A 23,160-nucleotide genomic window follows, 5' to 3' on the forward strand; every position below is an offset into this window, starting at 1 on the left:
TGATTTTCAGTTTTTCAGCTTTTCTCTTGTAAGGACAGGAGTAGACTTCCAAGCTCTTTATATGTCAAGGCAGAAACTGGAAATCCTTATCTCATCATTATAACTCTCTGAGTTAGTATTTTTCCAAACTGACAGGCAAGGAAACTGAAGCTTAGCAAGGTTAAATTAAGTGGCCAAAGCTTATGCAGTCAGTGAGGGGTAGAGCCGCTATGTTGCCACGAAAATGATACAATTAAATTGGGAGGCAGGCCAAGTCCTATACTAGGATCCAGAAAGGCAGCTGCACAAGGACAGGCTGCTTTGGAAAGAGGCCAGGAGGTGTGAGTAAGCGTGTGTGTCCTCACATGGATACACATGAAGGAACTCTAGGATGTCAGTGGAGTTTGAGAAGGAAAGGGGTTGAAAGTAGGCACCAGAATCCTTGTTTTTACCAAAAAGTCAGTGTCCTTCTATGGTCAAAAAGAACAATTCAGCCAATTGATGGCTGAATTTTATTTATTTATTTATTTAAATATTTTATTTATTTATTTGACAGACAGAGATCACAAGTAGGCAGAGAGGCAGGCAGAGAGAGAGGAGAAAGCAGGCTCCCCGCTGAGCAGAGAACCCGATGTGGGGCTCGATCCCAGGACCCTGGGCTCATGACCTGAGCCGAAGGCAGAGGCTTTAACCCACTGAGCCACCCAGGCGCCCCAAGGGCTGAATTTTAAAAGTGCTACCTGGGTGGCTCAGTAAGTTGAGCGTCTGACTCTTGATTTCCACTCAGATCATGATCTCATGAGATGGAGCCCCTTGTTGGGCTCCAGGCTGAGCATGGAGCCCGCTGAAGATCATCTCTCTTTCACTCTCGCTCTGCTCCTCCCCATCTCCATATGTGTGCCTTCGCTCTTCTCGCTCTCTCCGGAAATCAACAAGTAAGTAGAAAGCCACGCCTAAGAAACTGACAGCTATTTATTAAATGCCTACTATGTGGCAGGCACTGTGATAGTGCAGAACAAATCAGTGCCCTTACTTTCATGGAGTAGGCACTGCAGTGAGGAGAAATAGCTCATAAGCCCTCAAGTTAGCACACGCCATGTGGTGACAAGTGAAAAGAAGAGAACCAAAGCAGGGTGAGTGGGATTGAGTGACGGGGCTATTGTTTTTGTAAGATATCGTCAGAAATGGATGCTGACAAAAATGACCTATAAGCAGGATCCTGAAAGAAGTGAGGGAGAGAGACTTTTGGATACCTGGGGGAAGGGCATCCTGGTTAGAGGGAAGAGGAAATAAAGAGTCCCTGAAGCTTTCATCAGTGGCGTAGCTGAAAATAAAGGCTCATTCAATCTGTGGATGATGGAAAGCTGTGAGGACAGTGATGAACTTTGTTGGATAAAAGATGCCAGATCTAGTAGAATCTTGAAATGCTGCAGAGGGGCGCCTGAGTGGTTCAGTGGGTTAAAGCCTCTGCCTTCAGCTCAGGTCATGATCCCAGGGTCCTGGGATCGAGCCCCGAATCAGGCTCTCTGCTCAGCAGGGAGCCTGCTTCCTCCTCTCTCTCTGCCTGCTTCTCTGCCTGCTTGTGATCTCTGTCTGTCAAATAAATAAATAAAATCTTCAAATAAAGAAAAAAAGAAATGCTCAGAGATGAGGCACATCGAACAAGTAATGTATCATGGCAAAAATCTACGGTCTTGAACTTTATTTCAAGAAGTTAACTGCACAAGAATGGGCTTTGCAAGTTGTGGTTTAGTAACCACATAGTAAATGGATGGGAAATCCTTCTAGGCAATACTCTGGCCTCCTCAAAACAAAGAACTATGGAACATCAGGTATCAGTAGGGGGCAACTGGAGGGGTAGCTTTGCATCTAAGGGAGCTCACCAAGACAAAGTAACTTGGCAAAAGTTATTTATACATTCTCTCTGAAAGTAAGATCGGAATCAGGCTCCTACTCAAATTTCTACTTGGGCAGACGGGACAGAAAGTGATATAATAATATACATCAAGAGCTTAATAACTATCTGATACAGAAACTTGGGGTTCTAACCCATGGAAATGATCTCAAATATAGAAAAGTCATGTCCACAGGGCAGGGATTTTTGTCTGTTTGATCATAACTATATTCTCACAGCCTACAACATGCCTCATACGTACTAGTCTTAATAAATATTTGTGGAATGAATGAATGAAAAGGGATTTCTTTACAAAATTTTTTTTCTAATGTTTTAAAAATATACCAAAATCTCCTACAACAGGCTACTGTTTAAGTAAACTATCATCCATTCACTCTTTGGATTCAACTCTATTTTAAAAAGCAAGCAGATGGTTTAAATGTTTGTAACACCAGAATTAAGATCTGTCCCATAAAATAATTAGATCTGGAATGGAGGCTCATTATTCTTATTTTAAAGATGAGGGGATTGCAAGGCCACACACCGACTTATGGGCATTTTAAAGCTACTTAATACATATGCAATAAAAATTCTTTTGAAGAGGACACAAAGGACAAGATATTCCATGCTCATGAACTGGAAGAATTCATATTGTGAAAATGTCCATACTATCCAAAGCAATCCTCAAATTCAATGTTATCCCTATCAAAATACCGACAGCATTTTTCACAAAACTAGAATAAATAATACTAAAATGTGTATGGAACTACAAAAGAACAGCCAAAGCAATCCTGAGAAAGAAGAACAAAACTGGAGATATCACTATCCTAGATTTTAAGATATGCTACAAAGCTGTAGTAATCAAAACAGTATGGCATTGGCACAAAAATAGATATGTAGATCAATGCAACAAAACAGAAAGACCAGAAATAAGGCCATGCTTACGTGGTCAGTTAATCTTTGACAAAGAAGGCAAGAATATACAATGGGGAAGGACAGTCTCTTCAATGAGTGGTGTTGGGAAAACTGGACAGATATATATGCAAAAGAATGGAACTGGACCACTTTCTAACACCATACACAAAATTAAACTCAAAACGGACTGGGGTGCCTGGGTGGTTGAATGGGTTAAAGCCTCTGCCTTCGGCTCGGGTCATGATCTCAGGGTCCTGGGATCGAGCCCCGCATTGGGCTCTTTGGCAGGGAGCCTGCTTCCTCCTCTCTCTCTGCCTGCCTCTCTGCCTACTTGTGATCTGTCTCTGCCAAAGAAATAAATTAAAACAAAACAAAGCAAACAAACAAAAAAATGGATTAAAGACCTAAATGGGAGACATAAAACCATAAAATTCCTAGAAGAAACCACAGGGGACCATTTCTTTGACATTGGCCTTAAGGACATCTTTCTAGATGTTTCCTGAGGCAAGAGAAACAAAAACAAAAGTAAACTATTGGGACTACATCAAAATAAAAAGCTTCTGCACAGCAAAGGAAACCATCAACAAAATGAAAAGGCAACCTACTAAGAGAAGATACTTGATATATCTGATTAAAGGTTAAAATGCAAACTATATAAAGAACTTAGACAACTTTACATCAAAAAATAAATAGTCTGATTAAAAATGGGCAGTGGATCTGAATAGACACTTTTCCAGAGAAGACATACAGATGAAAAGATATTCAATATCATTCATCATCAGAAGAGAAATGCAAAGCCAAGTGGCCATGGGATGTCACCTCACACCTGTCAGAATGACTAGAGTCAAAAAGATAAGAAATAACAAGTGTTGGCGACAATGTGAAGAAAGAGGACTCCTACTCCCCTAGTGCACTGTTGGCAGGAATGCAAATTGGTGCAGCCTCTGTTGAGAACAGCCTGGGTGGCTCAGTGGGTTAAGCTACTGCCTTGGGTTCAGGTCATGATCTTGGAGTCCCAGGATCGAGTCCTGCATCGGGCTCCCTGCTCAGCAGGGAGACTGCTTCTTCCGCTGATCTCTCTCCTCTCATGCTCTCTCTCTCTCTCTCAAATAAATAATAAAATCTTTTTTTTTTTTTTAAGAAAACAATATAGAGGTTCCTCAAAAAATTAAAAATATATTCCACTACTGGGTATTTACCCAAAGAAAACAAAACCCACTTATTTGAAAAGATACATGTACCCTTATATTTATTTCAGGATTATTTACAATAGCCAAAATATGGAAGTAACCCAAAAGTCCATCCATAAAGGAATGGATGAAGATGAGGCCTCTCTCTATATAATGGAATATTGCTCAGCCTGAGGATATGAACTTGACATTTGGGATAAACATGCATAGACCTAGTGGATGTTATGCTAAGTCAGACAGAGAAAGACAAATACTGCATGATTTCACTTGTATGTGGACTCTAAAAACAAAACAAATGAATAAACAAAAAGCAGAAATAGACTGGTAAGTACAGAGAACAAACTGATAGTTGCCAGAGGGGAGGCATTATGGGGGATGGACGAAATGGGTGAAGTAGAGTGGGAGATACAAGCTTCTAATTACGGAATGAAGAACTCACAGGGATGAAAGGGGCAGCCTATGGAGCAGAGTCAATGGTATTGTAATAGTGCTGCTTGGGGACAGACGTGAACACAGCATAATGTAGGCAGTTATCCCTATGCTGTACACCTGAAACTGATGTAATATTGCGTGTCAGCTACACTTCAATTAAAATAATAAAAAATAGAGGCAGCTGGTGGCTCAGTCATTAAGTGTCTGCCTTCAGCTCGGGTCATGATCCCAGGGTCCTAGGATCGAGACCTGCAACAGGCTCTCTGTCCTGTGGGAAGCCTGCTTCTCCCTCTCCCGCTCCCCCTGCTTGTGTTCCCTCTCTTGCTGTGTCTCTGTCAAATAAATGAATAAAATCTTTTAAAATATTTTTAAAAATATATTTAAAAGTGAAAATAGGGGCACCTAATCAGAAAAGCATGTGACTCTTGATCTCAGGATTGTGAGTTCGAGCCCCACCTTGGCTGTACAGATCACTTTAAGATAAAATCTTTAAAAATAACAATAACAAAAGTGAACAGTAAAAATGAGAGGATTGCAAGGCTACACAGTGCTCATGGGCATTTTAAAGCTACTTAATACATACCTGATAAAAGTTCATTGGGGGTAGTAACAGGTTATCTATTGTCTGCTACACAATTCTACAAGGTATTTGAGAATGATTTCCAGACCTTTAGAAAGATAGATGGAAACAATACTAGTTCCCAGGCAAGAAAGCGTGCGACCAACTCATGCCCACAAACAAGCTGGAAGGGCCAGAAATTCCAGCAGCAAGTCATCCATCAATTTGGAAGACCTTTATCAACTGGCCAGAGTGCCAAGCCTTGGGGAGGCCGTGGGAATACAGAGATGGCCACGGCCCAGATTTCTGCTGCTCTGCAGACTCGTGGAGGGGAGCAGGGCTTTCACGCCTCAGGGCCACAGGGTATGAAGAACTGGGATAAAAGTGCCAAGCATGTGAGAGCTCAGAGATGGGGAAGGGGCCCAGACTCCAAATGGGATGGAAGCAGGACATGGGGTCAGGGGCGATGGCACAGGAAGGATCTATAGGGTGATAAAACCTGTGTGCTTCTGGAATGACCCTGAAAGGATTTTAGGGGACAAGCAGTCAACTTCTGTGTGTCCCTCCCACATTTCTCCTCCCGCAACTACCGGAGATGCTGAAAGGATGAAATAGCCCAGTCTGTCCCCACGTGTCTCCATCCCGGTCCATGGCCATCTGTGGCCCTGTGACACCCTTTGTCACATCTCTGTTTCACTCTAGTGTTACTTGGCCTGTGTGACGTGAATGACAACAGTGCCTACCTCATGGGAAGGTCAGAAATGGACAGGAAATCAGTACATTTAGTTATTTGACAGGTGTGTGCTGAGTGCCTGTTGGGTGCTGTCGTGAGCGAAATGGGCAGTCGTATTCTCATGGAACTTTACAGCGAAGAGAGAGGGAATTAAACCAACAGACTAGTTCGTACCCGGAGGGGATAGGTGTGGTTTTATCTCTGTCTGTTCATTCCTACTCTCCCATCCCCTCTTCACCCCCATGCACAGCCTTTGTCAATGTATCACTTGAACCAGTTTTCAGTGAGGCTGCTGTCTGGTCACAAAGCCAGTAATGGAGCCCAGCCAACCACCCAGCACCCTCACTGACCAGAGTTCTGCATTTATTTACTGGGCATCCTGGATCCAGCAACTCTGAAGTTTTTCCATTTTACTTTAGAGCTTTCTCAGTCACATGACGATGAAGATAGAAAGAGTGAGACAAGTCTGTTCTCCCCTCACTGGTGGCGTCAGACAGACAGCGGCTTGGTTTTGCCTCAGAAGGGTGTCTGCTCACGTGTCCGTAGGGATGGGGTTGGTGATTCACTGGCCACAGGGACGTGGAAAGGGCACTGAGCTGCTGGCTCAGGAAGAAGAAACATGGATTAGGGTCCACTGTGTTGGGAATTCTACATAAATTATCTCCTCTGATTCTCAAAATAACCTTTATCATCCCTGATTTATAGATGAAGGAACTAAGATTTCAAAGACATTAAGCGATTTTTTTACCTAGCTGGTAGAGACAGAGTTTGAGCCCAGGTCTGCTGTACTGGAAATAGAAAAAGTTAAGCTAGAATTGGGGAAATGATGGGATGCATGGTCTTTTTTGAGGAAGAAAATCAGCCTAGAAATAGGACTGCTTTCTTTTGTCAGAATAACCCATAATAACCCAGCAGCATAATAACACTGTAAACATAGACACATGTGTGAGTGTGTGTGTGTGTGTGTGTGTGTGTGCGCGCGTATACAGAGAGTAAGAGAGGCTCTGAACCCTGTAATTTAATTCTTGAAATTAATAATAAGGAAATGCTCACAGATACTAACAAAGATTTATGTGTTATATTTCTTGCAGTAGTTTTTTTTTTAGCAGAAAAGAGAAAAAAAATAAAGAGGAAAACTAGAACTACCTATTTGCCCAACAATAGAGGAACAATTGAATAAATTATAATTCAATGGAATAGTGGAGTATTATAAAGCCATTAAAATTCATGCTGTGGAATAATGTTTAATTGCTTTGAAATATACTCATAATGTTCATGAAAAATAAAAGAGGATATGAGACCCTATATATAGTTTTGTTCCAATATTTGTTGAATAACTCTATATATGCATCTATATTTAAGATCTGGGAGGAAATGTACCCAAATGTTAGTGATGATTATCTGTAAGATGACCTTTTTTATTTATTTTTTATCTTTCTCTGTATTTATCCTTTTCTGTATTCTTCAACACAAAACAAGGGTATGCTCTGTGCTCCAGTCCCCACAGAGCATCTGCTTCTCAGACTTAGTTACTTGCCTGCTTGGAAGTGCCTTTTGTCCTTTCTGGTAGCGGACGCCAGAGACTCAGGCTGTGGAGGCCTGAGGACCCAATGTCTACCCCCGGCACTCACAAGGCAAGCTGCTTTTCACTCTTCTTACAAAGGATTTGAGACAGTAATTTTAAAAAAGAAAGCTAAGCATTGAACAAGAGGTACTGTTTTCAAAATGTGTTCTTCTGGTGGTTCTATTAGGTCCCATCTCTACAGAGACATTTTACACTAAGTGAGTTCCCGAAGCGAAAGGGATGGCATGAAAGACCTTTTTCATCCCCTGGTTCATTCATTCATTCATTCATTCATGTAAGAAAACTTACTGTGCGGGCGCCTGGGTGGTTCAGTGGGTTAAAGCCTCTGCCTTCGGCTCAGGTCATGATCTCAGGGTCCTGGAATCGAGCCCCGCATCAGGCTCTCTGCTCAGCAGGGAGCCTGCTTCCCTTCCTCTCTCTCTGCCTGCCTCTCTGCCTACTGTGATCTCTGTCTGTCAAATAAATAAATAAAATCTTAATTCTTACTGTGTCCTCGCTGGGCTCTCTGCCCTCATCAAAGACGATATATTGAAACATTAAATAGGGAAAGTTTTAAAATAGAGGTATGAGGAAAGAGCAGGGTGGTCTTCACACATCCCTTTCATCTTCGTCCCTTGTCTGCCTGTAAGATTTAACCAGCCAAAGAGACAACACAAAGTAATCACCTCTCTGTCCTTTCTCTCCTCCCGAATCAGCACTCACGCCTCACTTCCTGAAGATGACTGTTTTCTTATCTGCACACATGCAGCAATTCTAGCACCTATCATAATGCAGTATGGTTCTTCCTATATAGTTCTTAGCTGTTCGCTCAACATGCTTCCACAAAGCCAAGTCTCTTCATGTACATGCGCAATTGGGTTGCTCTGTGTCACAGGTGCAAAATGATAGAACTTCCCTAGGGTCAACAAAGGAGACCACCGCAATATATAAAGAAATAAATATCTAGGTGTTCCTATAACCCACTTGGGATCCTCCAGGATACCCAGCATACCAGGGTTGGGAAGTTCTGCTATAGATCTCGACCTCCTGCTACCAGGGGCCAGGGCTTAATTATTCATCTTGGTACGCTCAGAGCCTAGTGTGTTGCCTTTCACATCGCTGGTAATTCGTGCTTTCACTAATGCATCTTGGCCAGCATTTACCGAGTGTCCACCAGTCTGGTGCTGATTGTTAGAAATAAACTAGTGAATAAAATGGATACGGTTTTGCCCTACAATCTGGTAGGGATTGAGCAATGTGAAACAATCCAATAAAGAAACATATAACTATAAGTTTTAAAAACCATGCTGAAGGAAAAGTACAGAGAGCTATGAATGCTAAGAAACTATCTGAATAAATGAATGAATGAAATACATATCTTACACTGTAATATTCATTCAATAGGAAGGTATACTCTATATATAGAGAGAATATTGTGAGCTTTCTTGGGATGGATTAAGAATCCATAAAATACTCTTGATCTCGAGAAACAAACTGAGGGTTGCTGGAGCAGAGGGGTGTGAGACAGGGATAGGGAGGCTGGTGATGGACACTGGGGAGGGCATGTACTATGGTGAGTGCTGTGAAATGTGTAAGCCTGACAATTCACAGACCTGTATCTCTGAAACAAATAATATATTGTATGTTTAAAAAAAAAAAAAAAAAAGAATCCCATAAGATAATCTAGCTCTTGTGTTTATGCTCCTATGATCTAAGACCTCAGTAGCTTTTCATGGTGCTATCTCATAGGTGACTCTTTCTGAACTTACAGGTAACTAAAAATCCTAAGTATTTTGTTGTTGTTTGTTTAATGTGTTTCCATAAATTCAACCATCTCTTCTTGTACACATGCCATTGGTTATTTGGATCTACGTAGGTGACTTTCTGTGTTCCTCCATTAGCTTTCATCTTGCTAGATCTGGTCTATCAACTTGACCTATGCCAAACCTATGATTGAGGACTGCCCAAATCCTAGTCCTGACATGGGAATATACTGTCCCCTTCACGTCAGTGGGTGTGGTTACCACGATGAAAGGCCCATATCAGGTTTTTGACAGGAGTACTGTGTGGAATTTTATAATCACCTGTACAATACATATCAAAAACATTAAAATGTCCATATTCTTTGCATCTGTGATTATAGTTCTGGGAATCTACTCTAGCAAAAAATTACCAAAGAAAAACACATGCAGAAGATGTTTTTACATTATTATAATAATGTTTTCACATTATTTATAACAGTGAATCGCAGATTGAAAAATCCTAGTATCTTTTAAGGAGCATGATTAAGCTTGTGTGGCTATACGAAGAGAAAATTTTCCTATAAACTAAGAAAATTCCTAAGAATAGGCTTGCGATGGAATTTGAATTTTAGAAAATTGTGTCCAAACCTCTTTAAGCTCCTTACATGGCTCAGGACCCATTAGATGCTAAGACAGATTATTAATGAAGAAAAGATGAAAACAGGTTAGAAACAGGTGATTAAGAGTATGGGATAATTCATTATTAAAAAGACACTTGTTTGTATGGTATTGATAAGGGATCTTCTCAGGCAGACAACCCTTTATAAATGAGGTTTTCTTCCTCTATCGGCAGACTATTACGTTAAGCTAGTTGATGCATACGGGCCTTAAGAATAAAATAAAGGGGGGCGCCTGGGTGGCTCAGTGGGTTAAGCCACTGCCTTCGGCTCAGGTCATGATCTCAGGGTCCTGGGGTGGAGCCCCGCATGGGGCTCTCTGCTCAGCGGGGAGCCTGCTTCGCCCTCTCTCTCTGCCTGCCTCTCTGCCTGTGATCTCTCTCTCTGTCAAATGAGTAAAATCTTTTAATTTTTTTATATATATATTTTTAAGAATTTTTATTTATTTATTTGACAGACAGAGATCACAAGTAGGCAGAAAGGCAGGTAGAGAGAGAGGAAGGGAAGCAGGCTCCCTGCTGAGGAGAGAGCCCGACGCGGGGCTCGATCCCAGGACCCTGAGATCATGACCTGAGCCAAAGGCAGTGGCTTAACCCACTGAGCCACCCAGGCGCCCCATGAGTAAAATCTTTAAAAAAAAAAAAAAAAGAATAAAATAAAGGGATGGCATTATAAATTAGCAGCTTAATATCTGGTCAATAAATATTTGAGTGTCCACTCCATGTGGGACACCATTGTAGGTATTGGGATACGGCAGCAAACAAGACAAATAAACATCTCTTTCTCATGGAGCTTATAACTGAAATGGAAGGGGCAGAGAACATTCAAGTCGACAAGTCAAATGGCCCATCAGGTGCCAATAAAGGCAACAAGACAAAAATTAAGTGGGGAAGAAGAAGGCTCAGAAGTCCAGCCCAGGAGCTGAAGGAGTAGGGGGAGGGAAGTTTCAAACAGGGGAATCTGGACAGCCTCCCCGAGAAAGGGACATCTGAGCAAAGACCTGGAGGGAAGGGGAGAATGAGCTGGACAGTTGGCTTGGTTGTGAGCATTCCAGGGAGCAACTGGGCTTTAGAAATACAATGTTAAGGATTAGCAGGTTACTTCTGTGCAGGCCGTCCATCCCCTGCATTCCTTGTCAGTTCCAATTAACCATAAGTACACGCGCTTGCTCATCAAAGAGAGATTCCCATGTCTCTCCCTTCTGGCAGCCAGGGACAGACGCCCTAGTTGGTGCAGGCTGCCATGTTGGACCCGCTGTCGGAAGCAGAGGAGCAACCCACCCCCTTCTCCTTGGGCCTTCTGCCGCCTGTTAACAGCGTGACCCTGTACCCAGCCTCCCCGTTCCCCCGTTCCCCCGCTGAGTCTAAAGGGGCGTTAAAATTCACATTTGTTTGTACCCGGTGCGTCTATATGCTCTGCATGAGGGCTCCCTTGTGTAGAAGCAAAATCCCCCACTCTCAGAGTCACTTTTTAGAACTCAGAATATCATCTTTGACCAGATTGAAAGAGGATGAGAATTTCGCTTCCATTGTCAAAGTCCTCAAAATTGTTGTCTTTGGAGTGAGGGTGTGAACAAAGAAGCAGACGGAAATATGCGTTCGTCGCTGCATGTTATGTTGTTAAAATCAAGAGGGCACTTGTAGGTTCTGGTCACCTGCTCAGTTCCCACTGATGACTCGCTGCCAGTTGGTCACAGAGGTAAATGTAAGCGTCCAGTTCCAGGGAGGCCACCGTCAGCTACAGGCGGGCAAGGCTGCATCTGCTGTTCTCACCTCCGTTACCCCCAGTGCCCACCTCAGTGACTGGCATGCAGGAGACACTCTGTAAATGCTCACGAGTGACCCCCAAGATGACAGCTTTGGTAGACAGAGAAAAGACATGCAGGAGAGAGTGGGAGGGGCGAGGACAGAGACAGCGGCATCTGACGCAGGAGAGGGAAGGCGGAGACAGGGGCTGTGTGTGATTCCTCCCCCTCCAACCTCCAAGATGAGAGGAACAGAAGCGGAGTGTGCATTTAGCGCACAAGGGCAGGGGCGGAGGGGAGGGGACAGGAAGTGTGAGAATATCACCGGCATGAGGTCTGGCCCCTCTCCCCCACGGAGGACTCGGATTACTTTGGTCAATTTACTTAGTACCCTGGAGACTCTGTTCTATCTTCTGGAAAATGGAGGTAACAACACGGACCTCGCAGGGTTGCTGTGAGAACGAAGGAGGACAATGCATGGAAAGCCCTTGGCACAGAAACTACCCCCACAAAAAAGTCGTAGTAGACGCTCATGTTTTCACTGAACACGGACACAGGGTGAGGCAGTGTAGACCGTGGTCGGGTGGTCGAGAGCAGAGATCTGCAGCCAGACTGGTTGAGTCTGAATCCCGGCTTTATCACTCCGAGCTGAGTGGTCTTAAGAAAGTTACTTAATTGCTCTGTGCCACAATTCCCTCCTCTGCGAAAAACAGGACAACACTCCTATCCAGAGTGTTGCCCTGAGGATTAAATCAGTTAATAAATGTAAACCACTTAGAACAGTATCTGGCACACAAGCATTATTACTGTCTGCTCGGCATGTTTTGTGTTTGTTTCCCACTTTGATTCCTCCAGGGCTGGCGGGAGGAGCGAGGCTATGTGGGAGCAGACGGATCTGTGGTTCAAGGCGGATGGGCTGGATCCAGATCTCATTCCAACGTGGTTCTCAAACTCTAGCAGATGCTAGATTCACCCAGAGGCTTGAGAAAGCAGAGGTCATGGAGACCCCCACCCTCAGAGTTTCTCAGTCAGTGGGTCTGGGTGGGCCTTGAGATTCTGTCTTTCTAAAAAGTGCCCAGTCCCAGGTGGTCCAGGGACCACACTCTGGTGGTGATCCATCGTGAGGTAACAAGAAATGATGTCCAAAGCTCCAAAAGAAGGAAGAAGGGAGGATGCTTAAAGAGATAGGAGTTCTGGAAAATTCCAAATAGGACTGAGCAATGGACACTAGTGGAAAGAGTAACATGTTCATTTATTCATTCAACAAACATCTACTCATTGCCCAATGTGAACTGGGCCCTGTATTCACTCATCAGTTGAAGGGACCAAGATTTAGCGGAGTAGGAATGACAATGAGTTGGAGAGAACTATCAATGTATCATATTAAAACAGAAGAGCCTTTAAAGAAAGAAGCCACGTGGGATGCCTGGGTGGCTCAGTTGGTTAAGCCACTGCCTTCGGCTCAGGTCATGATCCCAGGGTCCTGGGATCGAGTCCCACATCGGGCTCCTTGCTCAGTGGGGAGCCTGCTTCTCTCTCTGCCTCTGCCTGCCTCTCTGCCTGCTTGTGTTCTCTCACTCTCTCTCTCTCTCTAACAAATAAATAAATAAAATCTTTAAAAAAAAAAAAAAAAAAGAAAGAAGCCACGTAACTCCTCACACCTAACTTCACATCAAGTCCCCATCAGGCTAACTCAGGCATCGTTTGTGTGTGTGTGGGGGGGGGGGGGGGGGTAGAATATACATAGAATTGGCCATCCTAACCATTTTAAGTGCACAGTTCAGTGACATCAAGTACATTCACATTTTCATGCAGTCATCACCCCTGTCCCCCTCCAGAATGTTTTTTCATCTTCCAAACCCAAACTGTGTACCTGTTCATCAATAATTCCTATTCCCTCCTCCTGGACATCCCCTGGCAGCTACCACTGGACTTCCTGTTTCTCTGGATTTGACTACTCTCTGTCACATGAGTGGAATCATACAGTATGTGTCCTTTTGTCCATACTGTCCATATAGTATGTGACTGGCTTATTTCACTTCACACGGTATCTTCAAGGTCACCTAGGTGGTAGCATGCACCGGAATAAGAATTCATATTGCACGGTGTGTGTACACCATGTCTGTTCATCTGTTCTTGCTTCGGTGGGTGCTTGCATTGTTTAGCCTTTTGGCTACTGTGAACACTGCTACTATGAACACAGGTGTACAAATCTCTGTTTGAACCCTGATTTCAACTCTTTTGAGCATATATCTCTAAGCATCCTTTTAGAGAAGATTCATTTTGTCTGGGTGAAAATTAAGGTCCCATGCTCCCCCACCCCCCCCCCACCTCTTCCCTTCCTAGAACTTTACCCCTCCTGACAGGCAGGCACCCAGATCTCTCAGCTGCCCGAGTCTGAAACACCAGCCACACCTCCAGGTAAATTAGCGCAACAAGGACGGGGGACTAGACCTCAGTGCTCTGTGGGCTGAGCGCGTGCCTGGATTTCCCTCTCTCGAGGATGATGACCTCACCGACACGCTGTGCAAACACACTTGTGCCCGGAGCTTATTCAGTACTATTCAGAGCTTAAACAGTTCAGTCTCTGGAATCAGACACCTGGTGGAGGAACCTGGCCTTATTCCTCACTAGCTGATTAAGCAAATGATGTAACCTGGCTAGTTTCAATTTCCTGATCCATGAAACAGGAATACAAGTTCCTATCTACTTGGTTGTTTGGAGAACCAAAAGGAGATGAGGTATACTAATTAGATTAAGAGGAGATAAACCAAAATAAAGTAAAGAACTTAACCTAATGCCTGGCATAGGGTCAGAACCCAACAAATATTGGCCATCATTAGTATTATAATTGGGCAATGTCTTCAGATATATGCCAAGAAAGTTCCTGCTCATACCTAAGTACACACAAGGACATTACGATGAGCATGGAATTAACGGTCCCAATAGGCTGGAAGCCCAAAAGCCGAAGCAATGGAATTTTTTTTTTTTTTTTTTTGCAATGGACATTTTTTAAAACAGGGGATTCAAAATTACAACCTGGCTACAAAAAGATTAAAAGATATCTTTGGGCGAAGAAGATATTTTGGGGCAGGTCCCTCTACGGCACCCTCAATTGCACCAGAGGCCCCAGCAGTCAACTACGGGCGTATTTCTGAGGTTTTATTTTGTTCTTCTGAGTTTGCAAATGCCAGATAAAAAATGGATTCTAGAACAATGGAAATTTAAGATGAGAAATGGTTCCAGCCAATTTGGCCAGGCCTCCTCCTCGGATGGCCCCAATCCTTCTGGGACAGGTTCTGACGACTGGACGGCCTTTTTTCTAAACCTCTGAAAGGGGATGATGTTCCCGCCACTTCCCTTGGAAGAATATTCCACGGTGAAATATGACTCACTGTCAGGGCCCTCGCCTTTGCGATTCCCTTTCTTCTCTTGACCCACTTTCGTCTTGCCGTGCCCTTTTGTACAAAGTCAAACGCAGCCTCCCCTGGAGGAGGCCGCTCTGTGAGGACTGACATTTAAAGACCATTACCACCTCTCACACTCAGCCCTGTTCATTTAGCCAAGCAAAGCATGTTTAATTCTTTTAATCTCCTCTCATAAATCAATCTCTTCGTCCCTTTAATAGCCCTTCTCCTATGCTTCGTATTCCTTCCAGTCGGGCCATCCTAAGCTCTCGTTCGGTGGACGCTTGAGAATTGCCAGTCAGTCACCAAAGGGGTCTCAGGAAAAACAGCCGGGCCCCGCCAGGGCTCCGAGCGTCCCACAGAGCTGGGCTGTCTGCCGCCCGCAGGCACTGGGAGCTCAGAGCAGAGCCCTGCCTGCTGGCCGGGCCCGAAGGCCTTCCGGCATTTGCTGCCTACTCCTTTATGCATCTTTCCAACGGACCTGATCCGCCATGACTGTGGCCAAGGGAAGTGCCCTCAGGAAGTGGTACCTCAGCCACCTCGGGCCCCTGGGTCTCTGCTGTCACTTAAGCTCCTCAGTCTGCCCACCTCTCACCTGGCTTCCACCCACAAGGGCACGGGGGCTGTGGAGGAGCCCAGAGGGGTCTTACCTGGAAGGTCCCAGCGTGGTCTTCTTCCTTATCGCCCTCTCTGTTCTCTTTGAGGGCAATTAATGTGAATCCTCTGAAGTAGGAGGGAGGGGCAGCTGAAAGCGTTACTGTGGAGAGAGAAGAAAGCAAATTAAGAGCACAGGAATCAGCTGGCTTCCATCTGACAAAGGGATGTTCACGAGTTCTCCATCAGTATGCCAGACCTGTGGGTTGGACGGGCCGTGGACAGTGGAAAAGTCTCATTCCTTTGAGTCATGAACTATCGCCCTCCACCCTGCTCCCCCCTACATTTCAGAACTTGTGAAATGCCTCAACTGTGATCTCAGCTGAACCAACAAAGGCTTCAGTGAGCTCTCTCCAAGTATCCACAATTTGATAAAGAGAGTCCCTGGTCAGTAGTCCCGTCTTGACAGCTGTGTCATGTTGGACTTCACCATTAGACTGGTCTGAGAGAAACCTAGCTGCTCACAGCAGAACTCCCTTACAAAGTCCTTTGTGGGGGCAGAGATGGCTGTATGTTTTCCAAAACATAATTCCTTTTTCTTGTGAGATCTCAGCTAGGCCACATTCCCAGCCTCCCCTGAGGTTAGGTCTGTTTGCACTCTCATTCTTTCAAGGGAAAGCACAGACAGACATGATGAATCCCACTTCCATCCTGGCCCACACAAACTTCCTACTCTTGCTTTCCCACCTATGGCTGCAGAATGCAGGGGATCCAGCAGGAGACTCTGGTGTCGTGCGAGAAGATGGTGGAGCCACAAGAGGGAAGGAACCTGGGTTTCTGAATAACTACAGAGAGAATCACTCATGGACCAGAAATATCCATGTTTACTTTGCATGAACTGGAAATAAACTACAGTTATAAAATATAACTATGTTTTCATGAAAATCTAGCTTAAGGGTCTACTCAGCAATGATGGTCACCCCTTCATTTGTATCTTCAATCTCCCGAGATGGAAATTCTTTCTTGCAATTTTTGCATTGCATTGCAATACTCTTTTTACCAGCCTTCTCCATTGGACTGTGAGTTATGCTGGAGAGGAATTCATTTTAATTCTTTGTATCTCTATCCCCTAGCACAGAGCCTGACATCCAAAAAAAAAAAAAAAAAAAATCTCAATTCCAGTTTCTTGAAATTTATGTAAGTTGAGATTTAAATTACTGTGTGGATTAAAGTGCTAAGATTCTGGACTTTAAATGTGGAATTATAGACTCTTAGAGCCTCAAGCCTCTCCCAAGAATCTTCCATTCCAGCCCTTTAATTTCACAGACAGGAAACAAAGACACAGAGAGGTCAACAGACACACCAAGGTGGTAAGATGACCCAGAGGCAGACTTCGGGCCATACTCCCTCCCCAGCTTAACATTCCGCCCAGAATTATACATAGTGAGTATATTAGTCATAGCATGGGTATTTCACAGGGTTAAGCTTTAAAACTTTAAAAATCAATTCATTTAACAAATAACATTTACATGATTCTGATAAGCAACCACCCGTCACGGAAGGATATTCTAGTCTTCTAGTTTCAGTCCTAAAAATAAAGGACCCCCAAACCCTAAAAGCTAAAACCCTAAAGCTAAAAGCCACCAGTGGTCACAGTGATATTTCAGGGCAGGACTTTGAGACGCAAAGATTGCAAATCTCACGCTATAATTGGTCAGTTCATCCCATAAAAGCAGTAGAGCATTCTAATTGGCTACTGATGTCTAGAAAAGGTCAAATAGACCTTCCCAGTAAGGAAGAAAGGGTGAGAGGAAAAGCACAGTAAAACAGCCAGGAAAGTATAGTGCTCAAGAGCGGCCGACAGAGAATGATGACTCTGACGTCAGAAGAAAGAGCTGAGATCCCTGAGGGACAGACTCCCAGCCTTAAAGCAGTCTGAGGCTATCTAGAGTGGGGCAACAAATGAACAAATAAAAGAAAACAAAAACAGACTCACATAACAGAGAAAAATCTGGTGGTTGTCACAGGGGAGTGGAGTGGGGGGGATGGGTAAAATAGGGGGAGAAGATTAAAAGGTACAAACTTCCAGTTATAAAATAAGTAAGAGAAGGAGACGCAATATACAGCATAGGGAATACAGTTAAGCATATCATAAAACCTTTATGTGGCCACAGGTAGTAGCTAGATTTATCATGGATTGCCTTGCGATGCACAGAAATTTTGAATTGCTATGTTGTACACCTGAAACTAATATAATATGGTATGTAGACTGCACTGCAATTAAAAAACCTACAGGTGGGCATGATAACAGCACTTACGTCCAAGTATCAGTGGGAAGGGTGAATGAATTAATACATGTAAAGTTCTTAAAATCCTGCCTGGAATATAAGAGGCACTTAATAAATATTAGCTCTTATCAGTGATGAGATGATCACATTGCATTTTGTGGATAAGTGTTTGTTTACCTACTCGCTCAAGTCCTTCAAAAGCGAGAACCACATCTAGGCTTGGCACAGTGATTAGCACAGAGTTGATGTGCGGTTAAGTTTACTGAATTGTGTTCATGGACAAGTAAACTCACTGTTATAAAGATGTCAGTTCTTCTCAAATTGATTTATAGATTCAGTGCAATCTAAATTAAACTGTCATCATGTTTTTTGGGGAAATGACAGGTTGATTGTAAAACATACATGGAAATGCAAAGGGTCAAGAATATCAAAGGCCATCTAGAGAGCTGAAAAGTTGGGGGGCCTGGGCTACCACGAGTTGAGACTAATGCAGCTACAGAAGTTCGGCCAGTGTGTCCTAGCAAGGAAGGAGGAAAGGCCAATTGTATAGTTTGGGGTCTAGCAAAAGTTCTACGAGTACCTGGAAACTTGATGTATGATTAAGGACGGGATGCAGGGCAGCTGGGGGAAAAGACAATTATCTTCAACAGAGCTGCTGGGGCAACTAGACAACCAGGTAAAAACAGGTGTCTCTTGGTCTTACAGATCACACACACACAAAATAAACTTTACACAGATGGTAGAGTAGATGTGAAGAACAAAACAACAAAGCTTTCAGAAGTTGACCAAGGATAAAATATGTATGACCTTGGAGTCAGAAAGACTTTTTAAGCAGGACATACAAAACAACAACAACAACAACAACAAAACACTGACAATAAAGGAGAAGATATATAGATGAGATGATATAAAAATTTTGCTCAAGAAAAGACACCATTAGGAACAAGCAGGGCAGAGTGTGGAAGAAGGTATTTGCAACTGACTTTAATCCAAAACATATAAAGCTTCTTTCTGATCAATAAGAAAAAGATAGACAACACAATAGAGAAAAATAGGCAAAACACAAGAACTAAAACTTCATTAAAGAAGGTCTCCAAATGGCCAAAAAGCATATGAGACACCCAACCTCGTTAGCCAACAGGGAGATAAAAATTACTGCATTTCCATCAGGTTGACTAAACATAAAAGGACTAACAATATCAAACGTTAACTGCAACTTTCAAACACCGGTGAACCAAAAATAAGCAGTTTTCACTGGAAAACTCTTTGGCGGTATTTACTGAGGCCGAACACATACACACCCTATGATCCAGTAATGTCACCCTAAATCAACAGGAATGCATACAGATGGGGACCACACAACACCCATCAGAAGATTCATAGTAACATTGTATGGAAACGCTCAATGTCCATCATCAGTAAGATGGATATGTAAGTCATGGCATATTCGTATAATTGAACGCACTGTAGTCATGCAAAGGAAGGAATTCCTACTACATACAACAGGGATGAATCTCATAAACATAACTGAGTGAAAGAAGACACTCAAAATAATACAAAAGCTGTGTCTTCTTTCACTTGAGATAATTACAAAGTTCAAAAACAGACCACATAATCTATGATGCAGAGGTCAGGACAGCAGTTACCATGAGGCAAAGTGGAGTGAGAATTGATCTGGGGGTTGGGGGCACAAGAGACACCTCTGGAGCACAGATCATGTTCTGTTTCTTGATCTGGGGACCGGTTGCCCCAGTGTACTCAACATGTGATAATTCACTGAGCTGTGTGATTTGTGAACTTTTCCCTGGGTTAGTTATATTTTGATAAAATTATTATAAAGTAATGTTTCTGAATGATAAATACTCACTTTTTTGTACATCTGGGTAGTGCCCTTAAAGGGCTAACCATAAACTCAGCTTCCCAGAGTGCTGCACTCCTGCTGGTTCAAAAACACTGAGGGGTACTCTCCCTCACTGAGTACAACCAACAAGATGGCGGCTCTGGAGGTGGAACTCAGTGTGGGGCTTCGATCCCTCATTATCACTGGTGACGATGGTGGTACACAGTATAATCTGAAGGAAGACAGGAGATCCCAGCCCTCCAGAGAGCCCCATTATATGACTCTCCTGAAAGAAACAAATGTGCAGTGTGTTCTGAGTCCCAGTAATGACTGAAGATGACAGCTCGGCAATAAATAATAGAATCTTCTCTCTAATGACTCTTCCCAAGCGCCTCCCAAGAGAGGCCATTAAGAGACCCAAGAAATTCAAGAAAAAATGTTTATGAAGGATTTGAAAAAAACAAAAAAGGTCCATCCAGAGCCATCCTGAAAGCACATCCGGGGGACTGGTTAAGAGCAAAGATTTGGGATGAGTACCCTAGAGCTATCATTTATTAATTACATGACCTCTGGCAAGTTATTTCACCTCCCTGTTCCCTCATTTTTAAAAAGAAGTTAATGATATTGCCTTCCTTGTGGGAATGTGGAGAGGATTAAATACACATTCATCACAGAGCCTAACATAAAAGGATTCGAGACCTGTAACGGATGCTGGCCATGGTGCTGGTGATGTTGGGGCAGCAGAAGACGATGACAAAGGTGATGATTATGATGACAAAGATCGTGATGCCCAACAGGCTGATGAACCAATGATGGGTTTCAAAAAGCTGGTCCTCAGGGACAATCACTGAACCACTCAAGAAAAACTCTAGGAGGTGCCCCTGAAGGACCCCTGAGAGGACTGCAGCGGGGATCATCCTCACAGGATTTGGGGATGATCCTCACAGGCCAGGTTCTGGGGAGATCTGGGTAAGCACTTGTAATGAATAATCTTCCTGTAGCTCATCACACCCAGTACAGGGTTTGCTGTGACGTCCCCTCAGCCCCACACACACTATAACCTTCCAACACACATTCCCTTTTCCAGATTCCTCTCACCCGTTTTAAGTATATACTTACTTGTGAATTATATGTTAAATGCTGGTCTCCTCTAAAAACCTGTAAACTCTACGAGAGCAGAGATCAAGTCTGTCTTAAGCTGCACTATATTTTTAGCCTTTAGTGTGCCTTTTATCACACAGTAAATGCTCAATAAAGATTCATAGAATGGGGGCGCCTGGGTGGTTCAGTGGGTTGAGCCTCAGCCTTCAGCTCAGGTCCTGGGAGGTCCTGGGATCGAGCCCCGCATCGGGCTCTCTGCTCAGCAGGGACTCTGCTTCCCTCTCTCTCTGCCACTTGTGATCTCTCTCGGTCAAATAAATAAATAAATAAAATCTTCAAAAAAAAAAAAAGACTCATTGAATGAATGAATGAATGAATGAGAAGGTGTTCGTTTGTCTTCAATGCATAGTGGGCTCCCTCCTGCTCTGGTCCCTCCTCCAAAATCCCCCTGGGTTACTATGTGGAGTGCATTAGCCTCCCTCATCCTTTCGTTACTGAGCATTTGTCTCTGACAGCCCAGGGCTCTGCCTCTGGAAACACAGAGAAAAAACAGGGCTTCTCCCTCTAGGATCATATAATCTAAAAGCTTGGAAGAAAAGACACATCTGGGGAGCACCTGGGTGGCTTATTCAGCTAAGAGTCTGCCTTTGGTTTGGGTCATGATCCCGGGGCCCTGGGATCGAGCCTCGCATGGGCTCCCTGCTCAGCAAGGGGTCTGCTTCTCCATCTGACCCTCCTCCATCTTGTGCTCTCTTTCTCGCTCACTCTCTCAAATAAATAAATACATAAATACATAAATCAAAGACACATCTGCAGATATTTTGTACAGCTTATGATGGGTGTTATGGAGATAGGAACAAAGTGCTCTGGGATCCCAGAGGAGGGAGGATCTGGGTCTACTGTGGGAGCCAGAGGAGGCTTCCAGAAGGATGTAGCATTTGAGCGCCAAGTTGAATGAGGAACAGGAGTTTGTTCAGTGGACGAGAGGACTAACAGCACTCCAGGGAGAGGGAAAGGCATGACAAGCCAGTCTCGGCTTTGGAAACCGGAAGCAATTCTGTATTTCATAAAATGCAAGCTGGGAGGAAGAGTAGGTATGCTAGAGGTCAGGGGAAGAAGGCAAACAGGGGGTAGAAACTTCAAAGCCTTCAAAGCCTTGGGATACCACCCTGGAGGAGATGAGGGCATCCTGGGTTGGGGGGAACAGGGGGTTTAATTAGGGAATGTCACATTCAGATTTATGTTTTAGGAAGATGAGGCTGGAAGTTGTATGGTTACTGAATAATAGCCCTTCCCTAAAAACCAGTGCCCAGGGCCTCTCTGGCTTGCCTTGCTTACATGAGGGCCGACTTTTCACACTGGAGCTTGGCCTTAAATCTCTGCGCAAGGTTGAGTTCTCCCCAGCTGTGGGTACACTGGCCATATGCAAACCCCAGTTCCCAAATACTTTTCTGGGTCCTTCAAAGGTTGGTGCATCAACCATATAACACACACTCTGAAGAGCTGTTACCCAGTTCATCTGTTGTGCTTATCACCCTCACTGGAGCTCACCCACTACCATCATGTTCCCCACTCTGCCTGTGGGCTTCAGACTCCCCAGCCCCAACAGCAGTGAAAATACCCCAAACCAGACCCCAGACCCATCCCAGGGCCAGCATCTGCCATCCACCTGCTAAATGTAACTGAGCTGCCCCAGTCCTCATGTCCCACATGTCAACTACAGAGAATTTAACTTCTGCCTTAACTTGCAACAGGGGGGTTCCAAGGACTACTGGAGCAGTCCACAAGCCACCGTGGCCCCCTCCCTGCTCTGCATGATGTTCAGAGAACGTGGAAGCTGCAACTCAGATGCTTCACTTAGAAATTGGCCCAGTTGAGCCCACCCAGTCAGAATCAGAGAGGAGATGCTAGTGATGGGTTGACAGATGGGAAGATAAGGCTGAAAATCTAAAGATGAGCCATGTGTATGGTAGGGTTGGCTTACCCTCCTCCCCTGGATGGTCTTCTTTAGCCAGTGATCCAGCATCCCCAGCCAGAGATGAAACACCTCCCATTCCAAATGAAATAGCACACATATCTAAAAATCAAAAACTGTTTTTCTATAATGGATGTAACTAATAAGTCTGGATTTGAGTCCCCCCGACCCCATTTCCTATGTGCAACCTTGGGCAAGTGACTTCACCTCTCATGGTCGCAGTTTCTAATCTCCTCTAAAATGGCAGTAATAGTATTTATCTCATATTATTATTATGACAATGAATTACTATTTGTAATAGTGAGTATACATAAATGTTAAAGTGATCAGCTGTCTTAAAAATAAATCATTCTCATCCATAAAATAGGGATCATCATTCTCATCTAATGGGTTTGTTGTAAGGATGAAAAGAGGGAATGTGTATGATGCACATTGCAACAGCTCAAGAGAAGCTCATTCTTTCCCCTATGTGCTCCCACTTCATGGGACAGCTGGGAGCCAGATGAATGAGTTCTGAACTGACCAT

General features: G+C 43.9%; 1 protein-coding gene across 1 annotated transcript in view; it reads right to left on the minus strand.

The window, feature by feature from the left end:
- SPON1 (spondin 1) overlaps positions 1–23,160 on the minus strand; it is a 256,164-nt gene that overhangs the window by 221,943 nt on the left and 11,061 nt on the right. The window contains exon 2 of the mRNA XM_059407970.1: positions 15,487–15,593. Within this exon, the coding sequence (XP_059263953.1) occupies positions 15,487–15,593 (107 nt within the window). The remainder of the gene's footprint in view (positions 1–15,486; positions 15,594–23,160) is intronic.

This window comes from Mustela nigripes, chromosome 1, assembly GCF_022355385.1.
Source record: "Mustela nigripes isolate SB6536 chromosome 1, MUSNIG.SB6536, whole genome shotgun sequence".
Classification (NCBI taxonomy): domain Eukaryota; kingdom Metazoa; phylum Chordata; class Mammalia; order Carnivora; family Mustelidae; genus Mustela; species Mustela nigripes.